Source organism: Agelaius tricolor, unplaced genomic scaffold (assembly GCF_023055355.1).
Source record: "Agelaius tricolor isolate 1412-34295 unplaced genomic scaffold, bAgeTri1.0.p SCAF_3, whole genome shotgun sequence".
Taxonomy (NCBI): domain Eukaryota; kingdom Metazoa; phylum Chordata; class Aves; order Passeriformes; family Icteridae; genus Agelaius; species Agelaius tricolor.
In genome coordinates this window covers 16,811,353-16,832,771 of record NW_027269263.1, presented here as the reverse complement: position 1 = coordinate 16,832,771, position 21,419 = coordinate 16,811,353, and the positions used below count along the sequence as shown (strand labels likewise).

At 38.0% G+C, this 21,419-nt stretch overlaps 1 protein-coding gene across 2 annotated transcripts in view; it reads right to left on the bottom strand.

Annotated features, from left to right (window-relative positions):
• Positions 1 to 21,419, bottom strand: part of POLR3B (RNA polymerase III subunit B) — a 72,182-nt gene that overhangs the window by 4,099 nt on the left and 46,664 nt on the right. For both annotated transcript variants that reach the window (XM_071422693.1, XM_071422694.1), the window contains exons 22-27: positions 19,960 to 20,077; positions 19,363 to 19,505; positions 9,406 to 9,509; positions 8,350 to 8,516; positions 5,936 to 6,049; positions 680 to 853 (exon numbers count right to left, since the gene is read on the bottom strand). In XM_071422693.1, the coding sequence (XP_071278794.1) occupies positions 680 to 853; positions 5,936 to 6,049; positions 8,350 to 8,516; positions 9,406 to 9,509; positions 19,363 to 19,505; positions 19,960 to 20,077 (820 nt within the window). The remainder of the gene's footprint in view (positions 1 to 679; positions 854 to 5,935; positions 6,050 to 8,349; positions 8,517 to 9,405; positions 9,510 to 19,362; positions 19,506 to 19,959; positions 20,078 to 21,419) is intronic.

Genomic DNA, 21,419 nt, shown 5'->3' with positions numbered 1-21,419 from the left:
AACATGGGATCAGTGCACTTGCCTGATGCTTTGAGAAGGAACTCCTTGTTTCACAAGATTACAAAGCAAAAGGCATTTGGGAGGGGAACAGCCAAAGAAAACCAAATGCATGGGATTATGAACACTGTAGCTAGAGAACAAGAAAGCAGTAGATATTGCTTTCTTCTCCTATTCTTCTGTGCCCACTCTCACTTTTCAGCCTTGTGAGGTTCAACATGGCATTGCAGCAGGAAGATGTGTTAGTAGCCCAGCCAGTATCCTCATTTCTGCTGGCAGAACCATGAAGTACATTGACACTGCTCTCCTCCCTGTTTCAAAATACAGATGATATATGGGATTGGGTGCTTAGTAGTCCCTTGCAAGGGTGGGACAGAAGGTCAGCACTGGAATGGAAGGTCAGCAGACAGACTGAAGGGAACAGCCTAGCTGTGGAAGAGAACACCTGTGCCCCCACAACAGGAGAGATCCCTGGCCCATTGACCACACACTCAATTCAGTCCTAATTTCAATCAGACCACAATAAAGAACCATCCCCTGTCACCATTTTCCCAAATGCCAATTTTGAACTTTTTGATTAAAGTGCATGAGATTGTTAATTGGTGCCTGTGAGCTCTTGAAAACTGAGAAGCACTGCAATCAAGGGCAAGGTTCTGTTACACAGAGGCACTTGACAACTTACCATCCAGAGTACCCTAGCAAGCCACACTGGCCACAAACATCCACTTCGAAGGCATCACTTGAAATCATCAGCCTCTCCAACAAAAGCATGCTGGCTCCATAACCTATCAAACAATCCCGTTCCATCTCTCCAAGACGTAAACCACCGTCACGGGATCGACCTTCAGTGGGTTGCCTTTGAAATAAATATTTGAGAAATGTAGTAAGTACTCCAAAACATACATTCTATGACTCTAGGCTGTCTTCAAACTGTTGGAACAACACAGGGTTGATGGACATTACAAACCAGAACTGCTGATCTCACAAATGTGTTGCTCCCGTACCTGCAATATGATGCAGTTCTCTGAGTGGCAACTGCAGCACCAGGCCACAGCTCTTTACCTCTCAGAATGCAGCTGAATAAGTGAAAACATAAAGATGTCTAAGAGTACCCAAGACAATCTGGACACAGATTCGGCATTTTTCTTGATGAGACATTATCGTTTGTAGCCAACAAAATGAAATGATTTTCAGCAGTTAATGAATCAATCATCAACCTAATGCTTCAGATGAACTACACCTAAAACTAATTTCTAAAATAAAGATGGTTCTGATCTGTGAGGGAACACCCAAATAAGTCAGCAAATGAGTAGTATATATATTGCTAACTCATTATTGAAATGCTATTTTTTTTTAAGTAACATTTATCCAGTTTATTTTTTTCATGTATGATGGTTAATAGACTGATTTTTGTGTTCTCTAGGTTGCTGTACACAAGTCAAACTTTTATTTATTGTCTGAGGAGACTTCCTGTCCTTATGGTGCTAGAGGAAAATTTTAATAAAGCAATCAAGTATACATTAAAGATTTTGAAGTAAAAAAATAAGGTACTGTATATAATCTAACATTAAGACTGCATAAGACAATCAAAACTTTTAACCTCTTGTTTGTCATTCTGCAGGTTCATAGTATCAGTTCTACTCTCATATACCAGTACAATGATGTAGTATGTAGGTTGCAAATATCAGAGCAAACTATGAAACAAAAACAATCCTGAATTCCTACAGCCCTAATATACTGTATGCATTTTAATGAGTGTTTCCATCTTAGTATATTCCCTGAAACATGATGGCAAAGAGAAGGAATTTAAAAGAAGTTACTGAGCTTCACTGCTCCCTGAACCTCATGTTTATGTGCTGTTTCTGACACTTGTAGCAGTGTAATCCACATAAAATATACAATGACATATCTGGCCCATTACTTTTGGAGTATATTTTGTTTCTATTATTTCTAACAACTGAATTTTTTAAGCTTACTAAAGATAATAAAAATAAGATTTTGCCAACTTGCTGCAAATCACGGGAAAGATTTTATAAAAGCCTTCAACATCTAATAATCTTTTGTAACATGTAAAAACTAAGCCTAATTACCACACCAAAATACCTTTTAAAGATGCAAGTTGTATTTGTTTTTAGGGGCAAGTAGTTTCTCTTACTCTGACCACAGTGGAACCTTAAAACGAATCTGCTTGTAATTCAAATTGTCCTTTTCATTCATATAACCTTCCATTTTTCCCACTGTTGGGAGAATGGATAGAAGTTGTTTACATCCTGATTAAACTCCCCAGGGCCCCCTCCCCAGATGATGGCACCATCACTGTTCAGATGCTGTTTTAAAGGCTAACCCTGTGGTGAATGCATTTTCTCTTGTGAAGTGCCAAGAGGCAGACTTTAAAAGCAGTTTGGATCTCCAAGGAACCAGGTATTTGCTATGGTGTTAGAAGTGCCCGAGCTGTTTTTATGAACTGACTTCTGTAATATTATTTAATACACTAGTCTGCTTTCAGCAGTTTCACCTGGTGGTGTTGCTCAGGATAAAATAGTTTTAGAAATGTGAGCCCAAATAAAGTCTCACCCCAATTATGGCAAGATAAAACCTCTGGAAGTAGTATGGGGCCTCAACGCCATGCCTAGATATGCCATAGGTCTTCCAACAGATCCAGGGTAAACATTTTCAAGGCAGATGAAATTCCATTAAAAAAATTACAAAAAGCTCCCTTAATAAAAAAAATCCAACTTGAACCTTTAGCTGTCAAATTTCACTCCCACTGTCTCTGACCTCATTGAAAGAAAACAAAACAAAATTCCACCTACCTAAAAAGTAGTCTTCTCTAAGGTACCAAAAATTTCAATATTGAGATTGAATATTGAACTTTGAAATGAGTCTATCTTCTGCTTCCTAAGATTATCAGATTATTCTTCCAGCTCACACAAGTTTTAAAATTCTTCATATAAAAAGTTGTTTAAAATGTTAAAACGGTACTTATAAAGCATCTGTGCTTCCCCTTTCCCACTATACACATGTACACTGCAGCTGTTCCCTGGGTGACTAACTTCTTTCTTTATTCTAAATATAACATCAGAAAACAAAGCAGACTCTTGAAAACAAGATTGGGAATATCAAGAAGAAGAGATATTTTTAATATTAAGGAAATATGTAAGTTCCTAAAATCCTCAAATGCTAAATAAAACGCAGTGATGCTTTAAATAAAAAAAAGAAGTGATCTTCACTCAATACAACTGTTGCTTTTAGAACAAAAAAAGCATAAAACAATTAACTTCAGTGTTTTTAAGCACATTAAGAATTTATTGACATTAATTCTACATTTTCTGCAAGAACAGTGGGTTCAGCTGAACGGTCTTCTACTTTGTTTCACTGGCCAGTGGGGGAAATAAGTCTGCCTTCATGGTCTCAGCAGATCTCCTTTGTGCCTGCTAGGGAGAACAAGTGACTAGTTTGAATGGAGTTGTTTGCTGAAACACTGATCTCCAAGAAGTGGAACATTACCTAAAAACCCTGCTTGAAGGAGGAGGGCATCCCATGCTCGCAGAGCCCCAGAGCACAGAGGGGAGCCCCGAGCGTTGTTTGTCCCATTGCTCCCCTGCAGCACAACAGGACCTGGCACATCTGACATGTCCAAAGACACAGAGGTGGCAGCTCTGACAATGTCCATCAAAACAACTCTGCATGCAGAAAGCTTACACTGCTCTCTTGTAAGAAAAATTAAAAGCAGGTTTTCTATTAAAAAGATTCAGCAGGACTGGGTATCTGAGCAACACCACATATAGAACTGTCTTATACATTGTCAACTACCCATGGCATTGAAATTAAGGATTGCCTTTCACTTCCAGTACTAGTCCAGAGGGCAACATCCTGGTGGGTTTGACCATGGTTGACAAAGAGTGCTGCTTAGCAATTTTTCAAAGTCTTGTTTTAATCAGAACAATAGCTAGAATCAGTGATGATCAAGAAGCTCAAGTATTCTGCCTCCTTCCAGATGGAAATACAGCTTTGCTCTGTCACTTAGGGTACATTTGATATATAAAAAAATGCATTTCAAGACAATGACAGCCAAACTCCACATTGGAAGCTGTTACAGGATTACTTTTAAAATCAAAAAAGAATGTTAGATGCAATCTACTCTCCAGGAAGTGCAATGGATGATAAAACAATAGCGAATACGAAAGCTGGCAAGGCCGACTCTCTCAGCAGAGGCAATGGCAGTAACAAATATGTAATTATTTCAGGAGAAAAAAGAAAATTCCTGAAAGACTAGTCAAGAGGCAGCATAAACTGAACATCCACTAGCTTTCTTGAAAGTCAAATAAGGAGCCCTAGCTAAATAGTATGATGCTACTGACTGAACAACGAATTTGCAGAAAGGAAATAATGGGGGAAATCACACAAACTTCATCTTTACATATAAACATTACATTGTCCTGGTACTAAGGTTTCACTTAAATTCAGTGTCTCTGAACAGCTGAGAAGTTGGGGAGGCAATACAAAGGCAGATCAAGGGATTTGGGTAAGCCAGGAGTTCCAGTAAATCCTGTGTACTGTTAGCTAAGACAGAGTTTTCACTTTCATGTGAAGGACCAATATAATGCTTAACACACTGAAGAACAGAAAATAGGACAGACAGCCTATTATTTGGGAATATAATTTATGTTCATATAGGCAAGCAGCACCTGTAGTTGTGCTACACCTCCTTTTCTCAATGTGGTTGATGAAAAAGTTCAGACAAGAGTTACAAAATCTTTTCACTATTTCTTTCCCAGTTCAACCACTGGTTTATTTCCATGGAAAGCACAAGTTTGTCCTATAGACAGTGTGAGGCTGGAAAGCAAAAAGGCATAGAATATAAGCAATGAAAAGCCAAAGAGGAAGACACCTCTGTATCCAGTATAGCAGAGACCTGCCCCTCCTTTCTCTAACAGCACATCAATAGGTAGAAGCTGCACTTTACTAAGAGCTGTTGTGCAGCCAGGCAAAGCAAGAGTGGTGGATCCTCACATGATCAGGGACATAAAAATAAATGAAGAATTAAAGAATACAAATCATACTTGTTATAGGGAAGAGTAAGGCATAAACATGCCTGTGCTTACATCTTACAAACAATACAAAGATTGCTACAGTCAGAATCAGTACAAGTTTTGACTGGTCAAAAAAAAAAGGTGCCACCATGCAGGAGGTGAGGTATAAGGGTCGACATAATAGCCCAGAGAGACTGGCAAAAGACATTTGGAATAATCTTTTAAGATGAGCTGGAATTTAATTTTCTGGCAAGTTTCAGTAAATAATCGTATTGTGATGGAGAGAGGTGAACTAAATGATACCTTAGAAGCATCCCCAAAGCAAAGCCTGTGCCAGTAAACTCTTTCGTGAGCAAAGAATATCAGAAACTTTGAACATGAGTGCAAGGAGACACAGACCTTGGCTTTAAGGAGAAAAAGTAAGTAGCACCAGTAAAACCAGGAGGGTTCAATTTCCCCAAACGGTTTCTCAAAACTATGTTGAAATATTAGATCATACTTTAAAATGTCTTCCTTCTACTCATAACTGATTTTGTTAAAGAAAAATACCTACAATATGAGCTAAAATACCAAACAAACCTCTTAAAATACCTATGATATGAGCAATTTGACAGGAAGGGCCCACAGTGTGTACAGTCAATCAGAGATGATGTTTTTACCAGCTGCTAGCAGTAGTTTGAGAAGCAAACTCAAGTTCTGAACCACATAGAGCACACCTGAACCTTCAGAACAACCTCTTGCCACAGTCTACTGTCGAGAGTTTTTAGTCTGCAACAATGTAATAACAGTTCAGAGCATTTCATGCAAAGTACCACAAGGTAAAAAGGCTCAGTTTTATAGCAATCAGTCAGCTGGGCATACTTCTGCACATACACAAGAATTTTGTACTCAGCTTGTAATAATACCTGGTGAGCACTGCTCTGGGTCCTCGAGCTCTTGCATGCATTTTATCCAACACCATGTGCTTCAGTTTCTGGTAATACACGGGACCAAAATAGATATATGCTTCCAAAGGCTCCCTGAAAGAATAAAAAGCAAAGCAAAACTGACAACCACAGTTAGCACACATCTACCTTAAGAGAGGCAAGGGTGTCATGTACAGAAGAAATATGAAACAATTTGAAAATAATGAATCCTAGAAAAATGTGTTTGGGCTTTCTGGGCAACCAGTCTGAAACCTCTTTCAGGGAAATCTTCTGAACACAGAGGCAGTATACTGCCAACACCACATGCTGCTGTCTCCACTGCAGCAAGGAACAAGCTCCTGAACTCTGGTCTTATGTTGTGCAGACATGCTGCCACAGCTGCAGGTACCTGTGTCAGCTGTAACATGATAAGCCCCTCCTCTGCATCTATACAGGAGTGTTTCAACAGTGTCATCAATAGCCAGGAAGGACGGTAAATGTCTCAGACTCTGAAGAGTGACTTAGGGTATTTCTGTTTACATTCCTTCATAAAGGTAAGCATATATGTAAGCAAATACATCCAGCATAAATGCTCAAAACATCCTTTTTGTAGGAGCATTTTAAGAATTTGTATTTGCAAGAATCACTTAGCCCTGGCACACTGTGAGCCTGACAGCGTCCTCATCCACTTATTCTCCCTACACAACACCCTGAGGCACAACCCAAGGCCCAGATGGGTGAAAGCCCTCCTTAAGTGGCTGTGCATCAGCACAGCTGCCCTGGCAGCACTGCCCAGCAGCTGCATCCAAGGAACAAAGACTGCTGCCCTGGCTGGCCCTGGGGGCTCAGATGAGCTGGGTAAAGGGCTCTTGAGAACTGTATTTAGGCACTTTCATCAGCTTGAGAACATCTGCAAGCAGTACAGAGGGTGTTACTCCATTCTGTGAGCTGGAGAATGGCTAAAGATTTCTGTGTTTAAAACGCCCCTAACTCTAAGAAGAGTGTAAGCACCTAAGGATCAGAAAGCAACCAGTGAAAAGCACTCAGTCATTTCCCAGCTACCTTCACCCAGCTACCACCTACAGCACTAAGAATGACCAGAGTTAACACTGACCGACTCAACATGGCCACAACTTGTTTGAGGGAAAAGAAAAAAAAAAGGTAAAATGCAATGTAAAAACAATCAGTAGACAACAGTATTATACCCTTTCAGAGTCATTACTGACGTTATGCAGTGTTATTCCAAAAGTTGCTATTGAAGAAAATAATAAAACTTCATTAGACATTTGAAATCCACAAACTTTCACATTCTTATGAAATCTGCCTTCAAGTTTCATAACAAACAGATTAAGCCTCTGTAATTTGCTTGAAAAAAAGTATCAGTATCCTTAAACAAAGTCTCTAAATAGGGCCCTTCAAAGTTGAAGTTTGGGGACAGGGGATTTTTACAGCTAGATGATTTTATTCTCCCTAGGAAACATGATTAGTCAGATTTTTTTAAAAGCTACCATGATATACAAACAGGAAGTGTTTCAAGCACCAGGATACTTGATATACAATTTATGGAATATGGAGTGAATAAGGAAAATAAAATTGTATCTCTGAAACAAAAAGAGAAGCAACATATGGAATAAGTTGGTAGGAAAGGCAATTAAAATAAAAAGTATATTAAAAAAACTTGCAAGAGAGACCTAAACTTGCTTCTTGAGAAGAAGGGGACTGGAAGGATAATAAAAATAGCAGGAAGGTAGGATTAAGATACATTTTGGAAGGGCAGGCATGTGAAGCCATATGGCCTTTTCCTGTTCCTAAACTATCTTATGTTCTTTGAACTCTGTGTCTCAGAAGCCAGTCTGATCAACACAGCAGGAAGTTTGCAGATTAGAGTATTATGCCAGACTGAAACATTGTGTAATCGAAAGAAAAAAAAAAAGGAAAAAGGAAAAAAGAGCACACACAAAATATTCCCAAGAACAGATGCTTGCCTCCAAATCCATATTTAGAGTACTATTAAAGTCAACATGAAAATGCTTATCTGATTTCAAGCATATGCAAGACTTTCTGTTGACAGAAATATGAAATTTTTCCTGTCTCTCAACAAGAAAGCCTTGTTTTTAGCTTTTTTTTTTTTTTTTTTTGCCAGGCAGTAAAACTTGAGAAATTTTCACAAGGGCCATTCCCATTACAGCCACACATACACTAGCAATTTTTAAAATGTGGAACCACAAAATGTTTCTAAGAAAAAAAAAACCAAAATGCACACTATTCTTCAGCCTCTTTTCTCAATCTCACAGAGCAGTTTTCAAACAAGAGAAAGTTCCTGAGCTCTGAGACATGAGAAGATTTTTCAGATGTGCCTCAACAGGATTTCCCCACTCTCCTGAAACACCTAAATCTAAAGAGCAGATTCTTACCCAGTGATCCCAGATGTTACATAGTCCTTCCCTAGGTAGTTATAACCATGGCGAATAAGATCTTCACACACATCCTTAACTTTACTCCCACCAAAAGCTGTTCCATAGTGAAATCTGCCATCAAGCACCCCAGCCTTTCCAGCCAGGAGTTCAATCAACTTTCCTACCTGTCAAAGAAAAGCAGAGTTAGCAGCCTGGTCATTGGGACAAGCAAATTGCTGGATTGCTCACAGCACAAGTTAATCAGAGAAAGTGTCCCAGATGGCAGCCTGGGCTATTGCATGCAACAGGAGGAGTGGAAGCAGCCCAAGAGCCAGGAGTACTCCTGCGTGAAGGGGAAAACTGGACTCATCACAGGGTTTGGGAACACCCTTAAGGTACCAAGTCAGGCAGTTCCACTTCCAGTTATGTGAAAAATGGGCAGGATCCGTGTGGCCTTCTGCTGTAGGAAACAGCCATGGAGACTTGATTTGCTGCAGTGCAGCAGGGGGAATAGAAGGGAAGATGCTAACAAAGGAAGAAAGATCAGAGGCTGTATGAAGGAAGCACTGAGGTCCCACAAAAAGGCCAGGCAGCGAGGTGTTTAGCAGGCAGTGACTCTGCAGCACAGGTGCAAGACTCGCCTCAGTTCCAGGGAGGTGTGTATAATTTAAGAAGTTTTACACGTCTGGATCTCTAATTGAAGCTCCTCTCCAACCTTCACCTCACAGTCTGCCCCAGCCAGATTAGTAGGCACAGGCAATAGGGAAGGAAGAACAAGAAATTTTCAAACACAAAAGGCGCCAAGTGAAGTATTCAGTAGCATCCCTCTTAACTCGACACAGAACAAAATGGGAATGATGCACAAAGAGCCTGCAACCCTGCTCCTTTTACAGTAGGATGTTTCAAAACAGTGAAACAGAAGGCTGACTACTCAGAGCAGAGCAAGTGCTGGCATGATGACTGGAGAATATTCTCAGTGAAATCACACTTAAAGCTTTTTTGTCTTTAGTGGCTGATCCCCTTCTCTTTCCCTCTTGGGGGACAGTGTCGTGTGAATGGAGCAGCCCCACTCACTGTCATACGCGATGGGAAGCCATGAGGGTTCATTATGATATCTGGGCAGATCCCTGTATCACAAAACGGCATGTCTTCCTGAGGAACAATCAGTCCACACACCCCTGCAGAAGAGAAAACATTTCAATTCACAAAACAGCAAACCACCAGCAGGGCTGACGCTCATCACCAGATTTTCTTTAGTGTTTTCCTCCTCCTCTCTTTCTTATGGATCACTTTTTACGCAGACTCATTACCATGACCAGTACTCCCAACCTGCAGACTAGAAGAGAGCCCTAGTGACAGGACTGGCAAAATTAGCATACCCTTATATAATGCTCACAGTCATTTGTGAGTTAGCAAATTAGGGGAGAAAGCTTTGGATCCTATTTTCAGAAGCAACTAAAAACTTCTGTCCAATCAGACTGGAATATCCCAAGAGAGACGCAGTTTTTAAAGCTGATGCTATAATTTCATGAAAGAAAAAAAATCAGAAATTTGGCCTCTTAGGTTATGCCTTTGGACATACAGAATAATTATTGATTTTAATTTTATTTATCATATGTATCTTTGCTAAATACTGTCAATAAAAACACATCAAATGGGACTTTGACAGAGATAAGTAGGGGAAAATAAATAAAAAATAACAAAGATTTTTTTCAGATAACATCTGTTTGCAGAGTAAAGACAGCTATCAATGAATTACAAAGTGCAATCCACTCCACAGGCTGCTTTTATTTTGTCAGTCCATGAACACAACCTGTCCCTTTAAAAGTTCTGGAAGCTTTTTTCAGTCTCTATCAGTATTGGATATAAAACAAAGAAAACCCTCCAAACTCTAAAAATATTGCAGAAAGAATAAACAGAAACATGAAAACTCATTTTAAATATCCATCATGCATCTCAAAATTTTCCTTCCAACCCTTATAACTTTCTATAGTGAATTTTGCAGTTCAACATACTGCAGCTATAAACCATCAAGAGAACTAACATTCAAATTCAGGTGTTAAAATGCAGCTGCTTAAGCCCATACTCCTTTGAACCAAAGCTACTGTTTCAGCTGGACAATTTCTTCCAGAAGCCTTTAGAGCTGAAAAAGTCTGCAAGCTATTTGAGACCAGCCTGCTGCAACTGTGGCAGAGCATGCTTTGGGAACAGTCCTGGAGTGGAGGGGGCTCCTGGAAGACAGAGAGTACTGGTTACATCCCTAAAAAGGCATCCCCCGGCCAGCCAGTTCACAGGGGGATATCGGCGTCTGCTCAGGAGGGAGCTCCTCTTCCACTGTCCAAGCAAGACAGGGATAGGTGTATGGGACAGTAGTTAATAGAATGAGAATGGTAAGTATGGGGGAAGGGAGGAGAAAAAAAACCATCTGGGGCAAGGGTGTGTGCTGCTGTATTTAGTTTTTAAACCTATTGAAACTAATTTTCATTGTTCTACTGTGATAAATCAATAACATCCTTCCAGCTCTCCCTGCCAAGGAGCAATCTTTTGCTGAAAATAAAAAAAAACAACAACAAAACAAAACAAAACAAAACCCCTCAAACCAACCCACTATTTCTTCCTTGCACAGCTATTTTTTGCCTTAAATTTTATACATAAATACTCTGTTATATGTGTATTATAGTGCCTACATTCTGCCTTATTTGCATTAACATCTAAGAAAGCATTAGGTTGCATCTGGACTTCATGGCACCTGTAAGCCAAGAATTAAATCTCAGCTAACTTAAAATTACTTTAGCCTCTGAAAACCTTTTATATGCCAAGCTGGTTCCCATAGCAGACAGCCACTGTGTTGTTTGTTTTGTGTGAAAGTGAATGATAAAAGATCCATGAAATCGACACAGAAAGGCAGAACAGCAGAAAGAACTGAGGGCTCTCCATCATAGCGGCTTCTACCCTCCGCTGACTTGTGTAACAATAGGACCTACACACCCAACTGCAGATCTAACACAGCTGTGCATTTCATTAGATGAAGAGCACTAGTGACACAAGTAAATAATTAACTTATTCTGGTCCGCTGACTGTGGTTATGAGACCAGTCATAGCTGACAGATTTTAATACAAGTTAACACAAAGACAGCATAATGAGCTTAGAAGTTAAAAACAAAATATTTAGACAGAATCCAGAAATGTGACGCTTACTAGGCCATTTATAAAGTTTCTATTTTACAGAGGGAAAAAAAAGGGAAAAAAGAAAAAAGGGAAAGCTATAAAGCCTCAGTTCTAAGCTTCTGTATTTTAATAAGTTGCTGAGCCTGTAGCAGATCTATAGCATGTCTGTGTGTATTTAGAGGACAGAGAAGCTTCTTCCTACCCTGTGTTTTAAGAAAGTTCATTCAACTGTTAAAAAAGCTGAAAGATTTCCTATATACAATCCTACTTCTAAAAGTAAGTAACTGCAATCAATTCAAAATGTAAACTTGATTTTATTCTGCAATTGCTTGCTTTCAGAAGCTCTTTAGGAGAATAATGCTCGCAGGTCTGCACTTTAAGCTCCTCAGTTTACTACTTTTTTTTTTTTTTTTTTTTTTTTTGGCAGCAGAGCAATACCAGGCAAGCAAACAGCTGCAAAAAAGTGACTAAGTGAATTAATCCATTTAAGTGGAATGACCACTTGCAACTGGCTTATAAAACAGTAAAGGAGAGGAATTTAAAACAGCCTCAAATTCCAAATTCTGTTCAAGTATGAACTGCATTTCACAACTGAGCTGCTCAACTACACCCCATACAATATTCATAAATAAGGCACACTCAAACTAGGAGGCTGTTTTGCTCTGTGGCTATTAAGAAATACTAGAGGTATTTCTTAACTGTCACTGATTTAGACATCACATGAAAATTGATCCTCAGCATTCATAGAGGACACATGGAATAATTTGGTTTCATTCACTTCCCTTCCTCTCACAATTTTTATATGCTGCAGCTGGAATTGAGTAATACAACTTGAGACTAAATTCTATATTGCAGTGGGACTGAATAGCTCTCACCTATACATTCTATATCTGTGTGTCTAATCTGGGACCAGAATCAAGTACTAACAACCAGAAAAGGCTGCAGACAAAACAAAAACCAAAATCTGTTATTTAATGTGGATTAACAAGATGGTTATGTGCTTGAACAAGAAAGCACCTAGCAACTTGCTACATCTAATTTCTTTTCATTTGAAAAGCAAATTAAATTCTAGAAAAGAAACTTCTGTGTATCTATTTTAGAATGTCCCCTTAGAAGGAAAATCAGTGAAAATGCTAAGAAATTCTTTTACAATATCAAAAAGGAAAAAAAACTGGATTAGTAAGCATGGCAGCTTAATGCAAGGGTAACAGTTTAAATTAGAGTAACCTTAAATCAGACATCCACAGTGGTTTAACATGCAAGTATAAAACAGCCATGGGCAGTGTTTTTCAATGCTATTGTATGGCAGCCAATAACTGACAGTCCCCTGACTATGCACAATGGCCCCCAGCCCCACACACACTATCAGCATCAATGCTGACAGCATCTCAAACCCATGTACCTCCACAAGGCACTGACAGCATAAAGAGCCCCTCATCCCTGTACTTTTGTCTGAGTTTCTTTTCCTAATCAGGAGAAACTCAGGTTTCCAGAGCTGGTACCTTTCCTGTGGCTGCTTTTACAGTTTGCTGACAAACATGAGCACAGCCTGACTAAAAGCGCGGTTCGGTGCAGAGGGGGAAGGGGGTGGCTGGGAGGGGGCAGGGACAGAACGCAACACTATGGGAAAGTTTTTCACCAGGCTACGATAAGGTGCCTTCTATACACACACATGCCAAATGAAAAAAAAAATCATCAAATAAGTCAAAACAACTAATATAGAAAACTAATTACCACCAGCAGGAGGGACATTAGAGAGCAAAGGAGATGACATGAATAGAAGCAGCAGCAATACCAGTTTCTATCAGCAAGATAAAAAGAAGCGTGTTACTAAACGTGCTTGTTTACTCGCTCTAATGATACGGTGGTAAAAGCGCTAAAACTGACTTGAAAGGCATCTATTTTAGCTTTGCCAGATTTGCCAGAATTTGGAAATGCTCTTGAGAAACAAGACAACATCACATAATTAAGCAAAGTTGTAGCAGTAACATAGCACTGTGTGTTACGGACAAGTGACAGATTTGCAAAAATTAGTAAGGCTGAACAACAAATTCACAGCTGCTTCAAAACTCTCTAATTACATACTGTGTTGGCTAACTAAGCATAAAAGAAGTCTAGAAGAAAAAAGTGCTGCATCACATAACCTTTGTTCAATACTGAATCATTCACTGATCTATCATATCACTTGCTACATCCCATTTGACATAAGAGGTAAAGAACAGAATTAAAATTAACAGATAAATAATGCATAAGTAAACTTGATTAGTTTTCTTATTAAAAACATCACTCTAAATGAGAGGAGGTGCTAGAAGACAATACAATTTGTACACTGCTTTCCCATGGCTGCTGAATGGACTGATGTGATAAATTTGCATAGTCTGAAGCACACAAAGAGCTGATTAATTGAAACCCTTACAATGCTTCTGGAAGCAGCTATTGTAAAACAATAACCATAGGAACTTTACAAAATACACATGGCTGAATGAGTCAAGAGCTTAATAAAATGTGTGTTCAGGATACACTATTTGGAAACAGAATTAGAGATTTTTATTCTATGCCATAAAATGCTAAATCATGCTAATTTCAGGGGGTCAGTTGAGGATTTACTGAAAAGGTCAGAAGGTTACCTGTTTGCTGCTTGAGATAAAAAATGCTCTAATTTTCTTCTTAAGATAGCAAGCTAAACAGTGGTTTTGTTAAAAATACACAGAAAAAAACAGTCTGGGAAGTTTTAATGGCATTCTGACATTTTCTCAAATTCAACCCCTGAAGATAAAAACATGGTAAGAAATCCCTACCTTCCCTGATGCCTAATAATTACTAATCATCTGACATTCCTGCAGTTGATTAAGAGCAAATTCTTTTTAATGCCACTTGAACCATTTAATTACTATAAACCCAATGACATTCTATTAGAGATAAAGTACTCATTCTGACTTATAACATGAGGGGAAATTACACAAGTAGCCATTTAAAATTAACGTTTTATTTTAAATGTTCTGCTTATCTGTACTGTACAAGTACCCATTAAAAGGAAAAAGATAAGTTGATCTCCACTATGAAGTTAGGAAAGCAGATGCTCAAACTATTAAAAATTTCAAAAAGTAAGCAAGGTGAGACCTTGCTAGATGAGTGGGATTGTCATGATGTTTATGTAGTTTATTATGCAGTGAATGGATTTTGTTGTGACACTAAAGAACATGGATCATTTAGGAAAACAAAGACCATCTTTCATGAATTTAAACTTGCTTCCTTGTCTTTAGAGTTGTTTAAGTGCAGATACTTCAGAAAGGTTTAATCCTTTATCTTAGATCTTCAGCTATTAAAAAGCTTCTGTTTGCCAGTTCAAACAATCTCTTGCTTAAATACAATTTTTCCACTCCTCAGGAATACTGTTCAGTATTGCTGCTTAGTTCTGTGATCTACAGGACCTTTGTTAGAGGTGTTAATCCTTTTTCACATGAGAGACTGAGAAATGTTCTTTCAGAGAAGTGTTATATTGCTTTTTTTCACATCAAAGGAGTCCAACTTTTTCCTCATTGTGACTTGTAGCAAAGCAAGAGGAAATCTGGAAATATAATAATTTACTTTGTATGGAACTCAGATGAAGCTTCTTTAGCTTAACAATCCTTTTGCCTTCTGTGCTTTGAAAAGTGACTTTGCTTGAAGAATACAAGATTAAAACAACAAAATAATTAACCAAAAGAAGTTTTTTTTATCCTTCTAGAAAATATATGATGCAACATAGTGAGAACAAAGTCCTGCAGTTCAGGATAAACATAAAACTACCAGAGAGGATTTATTTGTGAGACACTAGAAGCTTAAAAACTTTACAGACTACAGAGACAGTCCCAGTCCCAAAGATCTTACTGCAACATCCAGTTTGAAGATGAATATGAAAAAAAAGCAAAATATTTGCCTTGGAGGCCTCATTTGTTTGGATTTTTTTTTTTCCTTCTCCCTATATACTTCTTTCTGAGAAGCCTTGAAGCAACCTTTTACAGGCAGCTTGGAAGGAGTGTACTTAAAACACAGACTCACGTGAAAAGAACGTGTGGTGGACAGGCCAGAAGCGGTGACCTTTGCCAATACCATGTTGACATGTGAGAGGACACAAACAAGGCAGCAAATACAGAGGCAGTGAAATAGATCTGTGCTATTATAGAGGCCTACAAAATCTACTTACATATTTAATGGAAGGCTTTTCTGTAACAAAAGGCTAAAGCTGGTTTGTGAGATTTAATCTGTTGTATCCCAGACACTTTTTAAATTCCTTTACTCTGCTTCCTTCTGCTCCAGTTACAAAGCAGAGCTTGGAAATACAAATCAATTTGGACTATAGGAAAAAGACCATCAAAAAGTTTGAGACACGGTTTGTGCAATCTCTTATTTTGCACATATTTAATTATTTAAAACCCACTACTACTACGATTCCATGAAATCAAATGTCATCTCCATGCATGCCTTCTAGAAAATAAATATATTCCACAAAGAAAGACTGACAATACAGACAGATACATGCTTTTTCTTCTTCTCACTGAACCAAGGTACTTGCTCATTTAAGATCATTATATGTTCGAATGGCTCTATGGCAGGCTTAAAGCTAGCAGTCACAAATTACACTTGAAGTTGCAATTGCATACATTCAGACCAAGATAAGAGAATTAAAAATTCTGTCTCAATAGAAAAAGTTGAACTGTTAGTATTATGATTTCTGTTTCATGATTGTCTATATTTTTCTGATAAGACTGATCCTTCCCCAGTTTGATATCAGAGGATGATACTAGATGTTATGTTAAAAAGCTATCAAAGGAGAGGTTTTCCCTTTCCTTTTCATGCCTTTTTGCCAGTTCTACTATTGTCAGTATTGGCTTCTTCATTGTATTGTTAAACTGCAAAACAGTGAACTGTACTGTTCTTGTCAGTTATTTTTCTTAGTATCTATCAAATGTATCCTCTCCATATTCCTCCTTTCTCCTGTTTACTGTAACATCTTTTTCTATAATGCACTACAGGGCAGTGAACTTAGAGGTCTACTGCCAGGAAGCTATGAGTGAGTCTTAGTAAAATGTAGTAATTTGGAATATGACCACACTCCCCTGATCACAAGGGATTATTAGTACAGATTGATGTATGGGACAGCTACAGACACATGCCTGCAAACTCTGTAACACAACTGTTGCAATGTTCCCACTCATGTTTCCAAAACCAAGCTGAAAGTGACATTCTAAATAATTGATGGCTTTGGATTTTTATTAGTATTATTATTATTATAGTCCCAAGCACAGATAGAGGGTGATCAGCCGTTGTTAACCTGATGCAGTGCCAGGCGTAATTACGGGTGCCCTAAAAGTTTACTACAGCATTTAAGGATACTGCTTTTCAATACCATGGGATTTCCACAGGTAGTTGCTTGCTCTATGTTATGAGATGTCTTATGTGCATTTTGTCATATGGAAGGTCTTCAGCACCCTGAACCCATACTGCAACCTGCCTGACAGAATTCTGTTTCCTTCTGTCATTCTTCCTTTTGCACTCATGGTTCTACATTTGTGGAGCACTCTTTTTATTATTTTTTGGAGAGATATGAAAAAAAGTTCATTTACATTCTGTTCAACTATTCCAATTGGTGCACATTAATAGCCCAAACTGGGAGAAAAAACTAACCTATTTATTTTTTTCAAGTAAATCCCCATAAATATTTATCATGATTAATCAAGCAGCTTCTTTAATATAATTTGGAAGCTTTTTTAAAAAATTCTAATAAGAAAATTTGTCCTGCACAGTACTGATTGCATTATTATAAAATAACTTGCTGCTAAAATACTGCATACCACTTAAGAGAAGGGTTTAATTAGACAAAGCTGAAACTGTATCAAGAAATAGTCATTGCTCTAACAGTGCTCCTAAGTTTTTAAGCACTGTACAACTTCATTGTCTATAAGACTGAAAAAATATTAGAAAGAGAATCTACACAAAATCTTCCTGAAGGAGGATCTTCCCTCAGAAAAGGAAGAATGGTGCAGTTGAACATTCCAATTACTCAACTCCTTCTGGTTGCCTCTGAAGCTCTTCCTCCCCTCACTTATCATAACTCTCCTATAAGGCTGCAGTGCAAGAACTAGACTCAGTTTTATAAGGAAAGTCTAGTACGTAATACTGCTTCTTTACTTTTTTGAAACCTTCAACAGTACTGATTACCAAATCACTTGGAAACTCAGTGGGAATAGCTTTGTATTTTTAGATCAAAAACCATCTTGAAAATACAATCAGGAAAAACATTTCAATTCTTAGCAGAAGCAGAAGAGTTTAGAGAGTTTAGAGTTTAGAGTTTATTAGCAGAAGAGTTTCTCTTCCTTAATAACAACAGAAACCATGGAAGTATTTCCTGAAAATACAGAGTAATTATAATAATAATAAATAAATAATAAATAAAATTTAAAAAACAGTTCTGTGGGTGTGTGGAAAGACACAGTGGAATTACAGGTGATCTTTCAGAGAGCTGGATGTATTAAGAATGGCTGGTTGACTATTCTTATAGATAACACAAACTTGAGGCAGTATCTGGTAACAGCTGTCACTATGATCAACTACTGCCTTCTGCACCCATTTTACCTCTTCTGATCGACAGGTCTGCTGTAGGTAGATATCCTGATCCCCTAACCTGGACACCACAGAAATGTGAATTACAGTGGTTAGCTCTGCATCTCACGACAGGGATGCAGTATTTCACTTCAGTTATATCTGGCCAGGAGTTATTAGGACAGGACTGCAAGGGGTGTATGGGCTGCAATGGAAAGGATTTGGTAACATCAACATCTTTACCTTTCCATCACATCTGACAAGAGACCAAGCAATGTTCTCAAGCCAAAACAAGACCTAAAAACGTAACAAGATTACAAAACTCAGGTAATTGCATGGCACATACACTAACACAGAAGGTCATGCTTCAAATACTACAAATCTTGATTTTCCAAGTGTACAGAATGATGAGAACATATCAAAACCTGTCCCAAACTGACACCAATAGGAACAAAACATGCTTTTAAGTTGGTTACAGTCAGGCTGTTTTCAGTTACTTCTTTCTTAACACCCTTTGCATACCTTACAACTCTTTGAGATTCAGAGGATGATCTGATACTCATATTTTTTTATATTCAGGTCAAGGGAGTTCACTGCTGTTTTTCAGCAGATATAAAGGTAGGTCCCTGATTTTCATTTTCCAAGTAACATTAAAACTTGAGAACTACATGACAGCAAGCAGCTTCCAAGTGGGCACTCACTTTCAAGTTTTGGTCTGAAGATCCAGAGCTGCTCCAGATCATGTCCTAAGTGTATTTTTAAAAACATTTCCTTTCTTTCTGCTTTTTGCTGGTGCACCCCTCGTTATGTTCCTGATTGGCTTCCCTTTTACACCACGGCTCTGAGTTATCTACCTGCAGTCTTGTCTTTAGAGCAGAATGCCTGCACAGACCTGCAAATTTCTCATTTCATCTCTCTTCTGTCTGTTCAGAACCTCCCCAGTTTATGACAACCCACTGACAAATCTATCACCTAAATACAAATTGTGACTTAAAAAAAAAAACCCAACCAAACCTCAAAGCCCCTGTACTTGTTTGAATTGGGGGAAACTAATGTATTTTTCAGATTCATAGATCAACAAAGAGTAGCTTTTGCTAATGCGTTTTTGTTTCAGAAACATCATTGCTAAATTAATCTTCTGAACTTAACAAAAAAAAAAAAGGCATATGGCCTTCTACCACTGTATTCATGAAAATCTGAACCAATCAATGGAAACATACATTATGTATGTATAGTAGGCATATACAACAATAATTTATTTTTATTAAACGGGTCCTTTACCTTTCTGCCCATGACGACTGCTAAATTTATCTCCAATTTCTGGACGTCTGGTTTGCCTCAGTAACATTTTGATCAAGAAAGCATCCTCTGCATTTGATGAAATCATTACTTTTTCAATGTAAGAATCAGTGGCGCCTTTGTACCTAGTAAAAGAAGCCAAAACATTGGTTTTACTTCTATGAACAAAACACAAGTTACAGACAACTATCTGTGTCTTGGTAAGCTCCTGACCAAACTGTAATCTTTATGGAACTTACATATGAGGAGAAAGAATTTTATATTTATATATATATATATATTTACATACAAGTTCCACAATACAGCATGTTTCTGGAAAAGAAAAGTTTTAAGAGTTGCAATAGAAACTAATAGAGAATTAAGCTGAACTTGTAAAGGACAAGGTATGGGGTTTTAGTCACATGGGTTCTTCTTGACAGCAAAAGTTTCCTCACATATTACCAATTCGTTGATCTTCAATTAAACAACAGCCAAATACAGTTATATTTGAAGAAGAGAGTTTTCTAGAACTGAGTATATTTTTTCAGACAACTTTGCTTCATGTAATTTTCCCAGCTCTGAAATTATATTGCAACATACGTTACTGGCACATCTTTGTACTGTGGCTGCTGAGGCACACTGCTTCCTTCCAGAGGTGTCTGGGTCACAGTAGGCATAGATTTGTTCACAAGAACTTGCTTATTTTCTACTTTTTCACCTACAGAGAACAAGAAAAAAAAGCACCATGAAAATGTATCTGACTGTGTCAGAAATACATTTTAAGCTTTAAAAAAAAAAGGTGGAAGACAAACTGGAAGGAACATGCCCAAGAAGTATGCTCTGCTGTTTTACTAAATATTGAATGGTAAGGGAATCACTAAACCAGTTTTCTTTGGTAAACCAAAGCAGAACTGTTGGCATGCTGGGTGCACTATGAGAACAGCTATTCAACATACCCTGGGTCAAAAGTCTGCACAAAAGCATCTGAAGTCATATGCTCTAAGTATGGAAAAAATTAACAGGGAATACTTTGTCATGATTGAACTGACAAATTTTAGAAATTCACACCTGAATTTGGGGCAGCCCATCATTCCACAATGAGCTGTGCAAAACTACTGTCAGTCTCCTTGTATTCTCATATTTCTATTGATACTGATGTCATATATAACTTCTCCCTGCTCCATTCCCTTATCCTCCCCTTTACATTGAAAACCAGATCAGGAGGATGTCCAATGATACAACAGCACACCAAGTATCTACCTCCCACCTAAATTACACTGATCTTCAGCCTGTGTCTCTTCTGCCTACATGAACTATCTCAAATAGGTTTTTACCTACATGCTGAGAACAGTCTCAGTCTGGAGTCCAGCCCAGTCCTATCTATCCCTAATACTTCAGAAGATTCTTGCCTTTTTTTCCTTAATTAACTTTGAAGGCTCTATTGTGATGTGTTAAGGAGCAAAATTGACCCAATTGTGTACTATAATGGAATTAAGCTTAATGCCCTTTAAAACACCTTTCTTACTAGATCTTAGCAGGTCTATTAAGTCATTTTCTAACTAAAGGATGACAGTATGGGAGGGTTCTTCCTCAAATCTATTATCATTGGAAAGTTATACACCTCTCTTTACATTCCTATTTATTTTTCTTATCTCTCTTCAAACATCTTTCTAAAGCGTTAAAACCATAAGGTTTTACTTCCTCAAATAACTGCACTAACTGACATCTTGTTAGGAGATTTTGACACATTAAATCAAAATAATAAGGGGCCTATCTCTATCCTTAAGAAAACAACAGCATATGACAGAGAAACAGAGAAAAACTACAGTATTAAAAGCCTGTCAGCTTGGGAACATAAGAATACAAATTCTAATCTTCAGTAGATTCACATTATTAAAATCTCACTCTTCTACTTAAATATAAAGCTACTTTTTTCATGTACAAAAGTCTCCCCAATGATCAGTAACATGCTGCTTTCAGGAAATAATTTTTTTTAAATTTCCCATCACAATACTGTTGTCTTCAAGACAAAAATACTCCCAAGAAGCTAAGTATAACAC